This window comes from Pocillopora damicornis, chromosome 5 (assembly GCF_964200805.1).
Source record: "Pocillopora damicornis chromosome 5, jaPocDami1.2, whole genome shotgun sequence".
Lineage (NCBI taxonomy): Eukaryota > Metazoa > Cnidaria > Anthozoa > Scleractinia > Pocilloporidae > Pocillopora > Pocillopora damicornis.
In genome coordinates, this window is record NC_142674.1 from 9,482,214 (window position 1) to 9,492,845 (window position 10,632).

A 10,632-nucleotide genomic window follows, 5' to 3' on the forward strand; every position below is an offset into this window, starting at 1 on the left:
CTGTTCTTGTGCAATATCTGCCGGGACCTGATTGATGATTGTGGCACCACCCGCACCAGCCATCTGCTGTGGTTGTTCAGCACTACATTCCTGACTTTCATTAGCCTCATTCCCATCTTGTGATACTGGCTTCACACCCGTACAAACAACGGACATTGTGCCATTTTTGACGGAAACAGTTATGGACGGATCCTCTGGCTCGTCATCAATCGTGTGTTCACTGCCATGAAACTCTATAATGGAGACACAGATTTTTTTATTTAATCCTGATCACTCTTAGTAAAACAGAAAACTTTTAGTACATAGATCAAATGCATTAAACTACATGTGAAAGAACCCTCTGGCAGAAATTAAATACCGAAAAATATGCAAAGCAAATTTAAGAAGGTTCTAATATGTTAGTTACAGTCAAATTGTGATACACATTAAAATCAAAGAGTTTGAATTTGAGATTACAGTGATAGGGATACACATGTTTCACTATATAAATGAATTCTGCTATCAGTTTGTTAGCTCTTTCACAATAAACTCAAACAAATATTGAATGTATACTTAATGACACATCCCATCTTTTTTGGTAATCCCCCAGTCATCATCACCATCATTATGGTTATAATGATTAACAATCTCTCAGCCTAAATTGACAATAATGTCAAATACAATGAAAAATTTGGCCAGACTTCTTAGACTTCATGCTTATAATGATCTTACTGAGTAAAACGACTAGTGTTTTTTTACCTTGTATATTTATGAGGTTTTCTATTTCCTTAGGAAAACCATTTGGAAAATTTTGCCACAAACCATGTGTTATGACATGTTGCAAAAGAGCACAAGAAATTTTATTGGATCAGGATGGAAAGTTCTTTTGGGTGGAATGTACTGTTTTAATCATAAAATTATCAAGACAACGAATATAGTGGTGATTGTCAGTTGCACTTACCTTTAGAAAACTGTTTGTAAAGTCTTGTAGTCACAAGACCATATTTTGATGCATTTTGTTTGTTTTTTCCAACAAACTTTTGGCCAGCACCAGGTGTGCCATAAGTGTGTACAGATGTACCTTTACCATGTCTGTTGAAGTATAGAACAACAACATCCCAACCATGATGTTGGTATAAAACATTTGCCTGAAATTCAATCAACAAGAAATATGTCACTTACAGATATATGTATTAAAGATCCTAGAAAATTAGGAAAAGGTCTTAATTGGAGTAAAACTGAGAATTCCATAAACATTTTACATTTCACAGTATGGTTATCATCATTAGTATCATGATCATTACTTTGGTTTGAACTCGGTGGAACAAACCGCTTACAAACAAAGTCTATCACAGTGCACCGCTGGCTTTCAACATGGAACATGCATCATGGATCACAGGTGCAACATTTATAGAAATAGGTGTGTAATTTATTGTTATAAAATAACTGAAAAGTAAAGGAGGAATTATATTAAAAAATACTACGGTGATCATGTCATCTAATGGGCCATGCCCTCATGGCATCAGGTGACATGGATCATCCTCTTGCTAAGTATGTACAATTTATTACATGGCTTTGCATACACATGCAGCAGTTACCCATTCTGAATGTTAATATGGCCATATAAGTCACATAACAGCAAATTGCAGTCTGCCAAAAATGCAAATTACTTATCTCATATATCAGTGGTAATTAAGTGAGAGACATACAAGAGCAATTTGCATGCACAACAGGGTGCCACCTAGTATTAAAATGGATTTTTTTTATCATTAGACTCCCTGGTTATCAAAAGTCTTTTTCTTTCATTCCTACAGTCTGTTGGGAATTGACAAAGAAAGTGTTCATCAAGAAAAAAAAGGGGGGACATTATTATATACCAACAGTTTTTAAGGAGTCAAGCAGAGTAATCCACAAGCAAATATATTAATTAAAAGGTATTGAATATAAGGCTAAGAGTGTGTTTAGAATTTTCACTCAGCTCACAGCTTTGATGAAGCATGCATGCATGCATGCATTGTTACATTAATTATGTAGGCTACATGCAGTTAAAGGATGAACATAACAAATCCACTTGTCATTCATTGCAGTAATTACCCGATACTCCAAAAGTTTCCTTTGTTGAGTGACATGTGTTTTCTTTTTCTTGGCAAGTTTTTCCCAGTCAAAGGTTTTAATATTGATTTTGGCCCCACACCCTTCCACCTTGCAACGCTTGGCTGCATTGTAATTCTGGCCACCACATGTGTCGCATTTCTGAGATAGAATTGTGCAACAAAAACAGACAATTAAATTGTTGTCATACAACTGTTTATTAACTACTGTAACCTGATCTTTATAATTATAATAATTAAGAGCTTTAATTTTGGGTGAGCTTGCGACTTGGGGAGCTTCATTAACCTCATATGATCATGAGGGGCTTCCAGAGCTTCATAAAAAAATAGTTCAGAAACAAACTTATGACTTTAAGACTCTGATTTGGAATGTATTGCAGGAGAGCCACAATAATTATTAATATTATTAGGGATCAGGTGTGCTACAAATAGGATGCTACGCCTACAATTAGGCCCGGGGGGTTCTCCCATATATAAGCTATATAGGTATGTGCCGCTGTGAAGGGCAGGGTTTTTGAGCAGTTTAGTCTAGGATAGGGTATGGAAATCAGAGAATTTTGGTCTAGAATAGGCTATAGTTTACCTGGAACCGTTCAATTTGCTAAGAAATGTCTGAATTAGGGTACGAATTTTTCGCATCTAGTCTAGCATAGGGTCGCAAAATGCAGCTGAACATGGTCTAGTATAGGGCAAGGGTATCAAAGTCCCAGCGGCACATCCCTACCCAAAAATATCTGGAGTACCCCCCGCCGGGCAATTAGGGAAGGAATCTTACTTGTAAACAGAATATTTGTTTTTGTTAGCAGCAGGGGGGGTTAAAGTGACAGTTTAGTGTGCCTAATAAATCATAAAAGAAAAACAAATGCAACTTTCACTAGCTTAATTACTTTAAAGATTGTCAACACTTAAGGTAATAAAAGCATTTTCAAGCATGGTTGTTGCTGAAGATGGATAGGGTCTTGACAAATTGCGAGCCAGCAAGGCATGTGAGCCATTTCAGTTAACTTTAATAATACTTTTGTTGGGGCAAATAGTTGTATGGTTAACCTAAATAGTATTTAGGTTAGCCTACAATTAGCTTAGGTGGCTTGAGGTTAGCCTTTATTTATGGTTGGGGATTTCTGACTAGCATGGCTTTCACGGGTCATGAATAATGCGAACCTGCATGCAAGTCATTGTGGTTAGCCTACGTTAGCCTTTGGTTAGCCTAAAACAACACTCTGGTTAGCCTTAAAATTACTCTCGTTAGCCTATAGTTGGCTTATGTACCTTATGGTTAGCTTTTATTTTAGGACCAGGCAATTCTGGCTCGCATGCCTTGCTGGCTCGCATATTGTTCACACTCAGATGGATGTCTCCTGCATGAAATGTCCACATACCCTGTACATAAATTTGTACCATAATTGTCACAGGCACAGTGTACGTGTACAAAAATGGTTTAGGCTCTGTGAGTCGATTCATTTCTATTTTTTGTTGTTCAATCACAGAAAAGCCTCAAACATGAAAAAAAAAAACTATGTTGTCCACAAATATACTAACTGACCTAATCAGTCACGATTAAACATGTGTCCATTACCATCTGATTTAATTGCATGTCTAAACTAATTAACCCAACTGTCTAAAAAAGGTGGGTGACATTTAAAATGTGGAGCAACCTTATTAAGAGAAAATGATTCAATATGTAAAATTTGAAAGATTTTGCTGCATTTCTTACCTTGAATGGTCTTTTATTTGGCCTGACCACCTCTTCAGAGTTTACTTCTGAAAAATAAATACTTGTGTTTGCACTGTTTATTCACTTCAAAATACTTTTAAAGTTGAATTTGGCAACATATCTTTAGACTGCCACTTATAAACCAGTAGCCAGATTTGCAAGGGTTTTTTAGTGGGCTTATATCGGGGGAGGCTAATTACAGTTCAACTCTCTCTTAACGGACACCTCTATAAGATGGACACCTGGTGTTGCTCCCTGAATGCTGTTTTTGTTTTTTTCAGTCATTTACTGTACATTTGAACTATCTATAAGCTGGACACCTCTTGAGGACAGACAGCTGATGCATGTCCCGAAGGTGTCTGTCTTAGAGAGAGTTGACTCATGTATATCAAGGGGAAGGTGAGGTGGGGGGGGGGGGGGGAAGAGCTAATACAAGCCACATAAAATCAGTTATAAAATCAGCTATATATGCTACCACTCTTATTTTTTTACAAACACTTGCCAGCATTCGTAGTAAATTCACAATGTAAAGAAGTTAACCTAAAAGTCTTGAATATGACTGAGCGACAAGTTCAGGTAATTTCCAGATAGTGCAGTCTTTGTCAGCTGATTGAGCTGGAGATGTGTGTTCGTGCAAAAAATCGCAACTATTGCCAAAAAAATGTAGGGAAAAAGCTAACAAAGCTCAAATTATCAGAATTGTCTGATAGCATATCATCCAGCTTTTGTTTGCAATTATTTGTTTTGTTTTTCCTGCAAAAGGGGAAGTAGAAAGAAGTTGAAAGTTATTTTGCGTATGACTAAGCCATGTTAAAATTGTTTTGATAAAGAGTTGCCTCCTATGTTGATTTGTTGTACCTATAACAGAAACAATTAGATAATTCAGATCACCGCCTGCAAAGCAGCTCAGTAAATTTGAGCAGTGCTGCCATGTACTCGAGAAAAACAACACAGAAAGTGGCCATGCATGTGAATGGTAAAAAATACTTCATTCTGGTATATTCTCAAAGAGCTTGTTGTGCCCTTGTGAAGGCATCGTGGAAAACACTAACATGCGATCAGGCGGCCATTTTTCTTGGAGAGAGGGTATGATCACAGGTTAGGAACTAGCCTATATTCTCACTTGTTGGGTAACATCACAAGCATAATTATATGCCTCTGGTCACATACTTAGCTTCATTTAAGTCATCTGAACTGGTAAAACAAATTTGTTAAGTCATAAGGAAGCACTTGTGCATCAAACGTGGCGGTCGTAGCTGCACTTAAATAATTCAAGCTGTTCAAAGTAATCAACCACAATCTAAAGCTCTCAGCACAGTTGTTATAACTTGCAAAAATCAGATATGAGAAACAAGGATGGCGCCATAAGATTTAACACCATGTACAACAAATCTGAACAAACTGAGCGATTTCCGAGTACAAAATAAAGCCAACTACAGAATACGAGGTCATTTCTGTAGAAATAGATATCAGTGAATCCTTTAGCTCGTTGTATTAGGGAGTGAAGTGGCTCGGCGGCCAGGCGGAGTTAGTGTTTGTGATATAATGTGTATAAAAGTGTTAGTGCCTAGGTGGCTGGTTTGGCTCGGTAGTGACCTTGACATCCGAGCAGCAGAGTCAGTCGACCGATACATCAGTAAAGGTACCCCTTGCTATAGGCCTGCATTCTGTAGTTGCCTCAGGAGTTCTGACAAGCATGCATATTTATCAAGTTCTTTTTTACCGAATTTGTTCCACATCACGTACTCATGTCTCATGAAAATTCACAAGGACCACAAGTCTGAATTATTCATAACTTAGACTAAAATGAAAAAAAAAGAAGAAATATTCTTACCTTCCGAATCAGCAGACGCCATGAATAAATATGTTAAGCTAATTTTCCCTGTAAGAAAGGCAACAGAGCGAACAAGTACAGAACCGAGGAAATCCGAAATGGCCCGCGAAAATTAGTTTGATCCATCTCTCATATCCAGTCTACCACTAGCTTCACGGCCATCACAATGTTGAATGATTATACTTCATTTTATGTCATTTGAGAAGTTATGATAATCCTTCATTTGCAGTGGAGATCGTGTTGACATCACGGGCGACGAGCGGGGATAGAAAAAACGACCCAAATATGAGCGGTCAGCGGTGAAACAGCTTTTATACTTCATATAGAGATATATAATTTGTTGTTCCAGAGACAATCGTGTTGTAAAGCCGAAATGTTAACAGTTTACCTCACAGTTTAAGCAATTTTTCAAAAGTGTTGATTGAACTCATATCTTTTACTGCTTTAATAAACAATGGAGGCTTCGGAGAGGGATTCAGTGGCATTTGGAAAGGCACCAAGAATAATTATATATATGGTTTGTAGCTAGCTGCGTGACGTGCATGACGTTAAGATAGATTTTCACGAGCGTCGTAACTTGATGGAGCCAACAGTGGACAACATCCCAGAATTCAAACTTTGTGATTTTTTTCTCGGCTTAAACGCTAAGTCAGTTGTTCAATTGAATAGGAAGAAAAACATTTCGAACGGAAAACAGCATTATTTGCACGTGTGGATCTTTTGAGAAAAGGTCTCCTAAACGAGTGGTCTTGATTGTAAATATTTAAGGAATGATAAATACATTAGCCTTAACATGGCTGTTTCTCGAAGCTCAGTGTTTTCCTACTTGCCTTTTTTCCACGTGAATTTGGGGCGATTGAATAGATATAATATGCAGTAAAAGAACTTCAGCTGATAGAAATTTTAAATTTCTCATCTTAGGCTGTGGATACAAAATTCAAGTGAAAAGGAAGCCAACTGTGATTAATGCTTTGAACAAGTCAAGATCCTTTTTTTTTCGTCACACAACAAGTTACATAACGTGAATATCATTCTTCTTGATGCCTTTCCCGGTGTCACCAATGCCTTTCCCGATGCCTCCGTTGGTTAATAGAGCATTAAAAGTATTGTTCTAGTTAAAGCTTGAGGAAAATTGCTTAACTTTTTAAGTAGCGAAGTGTAACTTGGTAACATTTCGGCTTTACAACACGATTGTTTTCTGCAACTACAAAACGTACATTTAATTCTTCTTGGTACCTTTCGGATACCACCGAAGCCTTCATTGTTTATTAAAGCAGTAAAAGATTTATGTACAATCAACACTTTTAAATTGCTTAACATTTTATTTAGCGAAGTAAACTGTTTACACTTCGGCTTTACAACACGATTGTTTCCTGATACTACAAATGATCTGTCTGTATATGAAGTATTAAAGTTGTTTCACTGCTGACCACTCGTATTTGGGTCGTTTTTTCTATCCCCGCTCGTCGCCCGTGATGTAGTAACTCCCTTTTCCTCGTGTATTGTACGGTGGCCATTTCTCTTCTCAGTCGTTGGGTTTTGGAGAACTTATTCGGAATTTCATATTTGTTTCTTGGGGATTTTCGTTTCCAAGGTAAGGATAAGTCATTTCATATTTTCACGGGTTCTTTGCGTGCTTTAACTTTTCAATTTTGTCGTGGGAGCTTCACGATTAAGCTCTCACGAAAGGCGATTACGTTTGTACACCTGGTTTGCGTTCTTTCTTTCATAATCTGAGGCGTTTGTTTCGTTATTTCTTCAGGTGTCTATAACAGAAGATTTTTTTCACGTAAGTCAACACGCTGAAACGCGGCTTGTGTTCAGTGCAGGTTGCACAGGAGCTTTTACGTTTTCACAAGCCAACATTTATCGGCTTGGACCTTCGGTGCGGGTTGTGCCAGATTGAAAGGAGTCATTGTACTCTCGCAAGCCAACATTTGTCGGCATGAATGTATTTGTGCGGGTTGCGCTTCAAAGAGTCTCAGGGTGTCTAAAAGTGTCTCACGAGTGTCTCAAAATGTCTCACGAGTGTCTCAAAGTGTCACAAACTGAAAGAAACTATTGTTTGCCTTGAACTGTCAAGAGTGTTATCAATTTTAATAAACTGAGTTTCTAGTTAGTTGGATTGTTGTTGTTGCTCGCTCAAGCACATAAGTAAATATGGGGATCTCCATTGACCAATTCCGTTCAAGGATTGGATCTCATGAAGATTTACATCCTGATTTAAGTGAAAACTATGACCTCTCTGATGATCTCAACATTCCATCAACATCACTGAATAATGAACCACTGATATTGAATGAATTACCTGATTTCGATTTTCGTCAAATGGTCCAGACACCCGATAAAGAGCAAAAAGAATTTTTTATCACATTTTACATCAGATTAAAACCTCAGAAACCCCTTTCTACTGCTTCCTCAGTGGAGGGGCTGGTGTTGGCAAATCGCATTTAACAAAAGATTTGTATCAGGCAGTGCTTAAGTATTATAATACTAGAGCTGGTGATGATTTTCATCAGATCAAAGTTATACTATTAGCTCCAACTGGTAAAGCTTAAGGGTAACACTCTTCATAGCACTCTGGCCATTTCTGTCAGTCAATCACTGAGACATTACAAACAGCTTGATTCAAGTAGACTAAACACTTTGAGAAGTCAATTGATTTTTGTTGATGAAATCTCAATGGTAGGAAATGGTAATGGTAATTTGCAATGCAGCTAAACAATAGGCTTAAAGATATAAAAGGCTGTAGAGAGGATTTTGGAGGTGTAAGTATAATTGCTATTGGTGACTTATTCCAATTAGAATCTGTTATGGATGCTTATATTTTCAAAGACCTCAAAAATGTAGATTTATGCTGTTCTTTCTCCCAGTTTATGGCATAAACACTTTAAAATGTTTGAACTTAATGAAATCATGGGTCAAAGGGACAGCAAATTGTTTGTGGAATTACTTAATAGGTTGCGTAAAGGTAAACACACAGTAGCTGACATTGCAAAACTTAAAGAGAGCTATACAAGAAGGCATCAACAACCCAATAGATGCACCTCATTTATACAGAATGCTAAAGTAGATGAATTTAATCAAAGGGCCCATAATGCAGCCACAGGAAACAAATCCACAATAAATGCTCTAGATAGTGTTATTGGAGCTATCTCTCCAGAGCTAAGAAACAAAATACTAAGACAAATACCCAATGATCCAAGAAAAACAAAACAGTTAGCCTCAACCCTTTGTCTTGCTGAGGGTGAAAGAACACACCTTGTCATGAATGTACGAACCAAAGATGGCATGACAAATGGTGCTGGAAATATTGTTAAACTAGTTCAGTTACATCAACAAACCAAACCATCTGGTATTGTATGGGTACAATTTGACCACTCAGATGTAGGTCAGAAAACAAGGAATGAAAAAAGACATTTGTATGTACAAGGAATTGAACACACATGGACCCCAGTAAACCCTGTGACTACACAGTTTGCGGTAGGTAGAAACAGAACAACACAAGTTGTTAGAAAACAATTTCCACTGCGTCCCGCAGCAGCAAAAACAATTCACAGGTCACAAGGTGATACTGACAGTAGAATTGTTGTGGATTTTAGTACCAGAAATACTATTCCCCACATACATTATGTGGGACTCAGTAGAGTGACTGCTATAGAAGGCCTATATATTTCTGATTTGTGTGAAAGCAAGATTGCTGTTAATCCAGATGGAGAGATTAACAACTGCAAAACTTAAGCTTTGCATCTCCCCTCTCCATGACATAACATTTTCCCTTCTTAAACTGTGTTATCTTAATGTAAGGTCTCTTCACAAACACATAGAAGATATACGTAAAGACTTAATTTATCTAAGTGCTGATATCAATATTTTCACAGAAACAAGATTTAATTCTCAAGATATGTAAATAAAGCTGTTTGGACCTCATTTCACGGTGTCCTCTAACAAATTACTTTATCATGATGTACATTGTTTTTAAGTTAAGAGAGCAACAAAATAAAGCAGTAAATAGTTATGAAAAGAGTTGTTTCCCTTTTTTCAGAGGAATTTGTAATAAGAAACTCGCAAAACTATTAATAGGGAAATGCTGCTTATTAATTTGGTACCAGAACAGGCCTTTTAAAATTAAGTTTGAAGTCATCTTTCTAAGAGTTGTCCAGTTTAACAACCATTTACAAAAGACAAAAATAAACTACATAACACACAGTCTTGAAATTGCAAGGCAGCTCCTTTAGCATCTTGGCTAATTTCTAACTGCAACCTTTATTGACAACCCTGCATTAAACAATTATTCCACAGTTAAGTCTGCAACCCCTCCTGAAATACTCCAGGATACCAAAAAAAAAACAACAACAAGCAAACAAACATATTAGTGAAGTGAGCAAACAACCACATGCGTGACTTTCACGTAATCTAAAATTCGTGATTGCAGCATTCCCACGTGCGTAAAGTGCTTGTAACTTATGGGAAACACACGCATGTTACACCAAAAAAACCCGCGTGTAGCAGAAGAGGCCGATTACTCGCAATTTCTCGTAGTTTTGAATTTCCCTTTTGTTTTTCAGAACACCCATATACCTGTACTTTTTTACACCGATGCGATAGAAATTAATTGGAAAAGCATTCCTTGAAATAGGAAGTCGTCCTGTATTTTCAGCGAAAAAGATCGTCAAGCGATCAAAACAACACCGGCCAGATTATAGTCACGTGCTCGGCAACGACTTCTTGAAAGCGATCATCTTTCATTCTTACCATCAAATCAGTCACGTTTGCATAGAAGAATAACAAAACGAAACGATTACAACGGAAAGACCCAAATTGGCGTAGAAAGAAATAATGCTGCAAATTACCATTTTTTTTTATGTCATGGGTACATGTTTCCGTGGGAATTTCTGTGTCAACAGCTTGCTGTCATTCACAAAGTCTTCGTGATTCTCGTTATGTTTAGCGCATGGACGATTCGAAGACCCTTCAAATTTGGTTTTTAAGTT

The 10,632-nt window shown here is 37.3% G+C and overlaps 1 protein-coding gene and 1 long non-coding RNA gene across 3 annotated transcripts; one reads left to right on the top strand and one right to left on the bottom strand.

The window, feature by feature from the left end:
• Nucleotides 1-926: 926 nt before the first annotated feature.
• On the bottom strand, nucleotides 927-5,885 carry LOC149045062 (uncharacterized). Its single transcript, XM_089208409.1, has 4 exons — nucleotides 5,639-5,885; nucleotides 3,805-3,851; nucleotides 2,074-2,232; nucleotides 927-1,127 (listed from the first exon to the last, which is right to left on the bottom strand). The coding sequence occupies exons 1-4, from the start codon at nucleotides 5,658-5,660 to the stop codon at nucleotides 927-929; spliced, it is 429 nt and encodes a 142-aa protein (XP_089064535.1). The 5' UTR covers nucleotides 5,661-5,885.
• Nucleotides 5,886-5,989: 104 nt separating this feature from the next.
• Nucleotides 5,990-7,757, top strand: LOC149045063 (uncharacterized). Of its 2 annotated transcripts, XR_016187302.1 has the most exons (3): nucleotides 5,990-6,155; nucleotides 6,560-7,232; nucleotides 7,401-7,757. It is a non-coding gene; the product is annotated as an uncharacterized LOC149045063 (long non-coding RNA). The 2 variants fall into 2 exon arrangements; XR_016187301.1 differs by lacking the exon at nucleotides 5,990-6,155 and having other exon boundaries at nucleotides 6,215-7,232.
• Nucleotides 7,758-10,632: the final 2,875 nt, after the last annotated feature.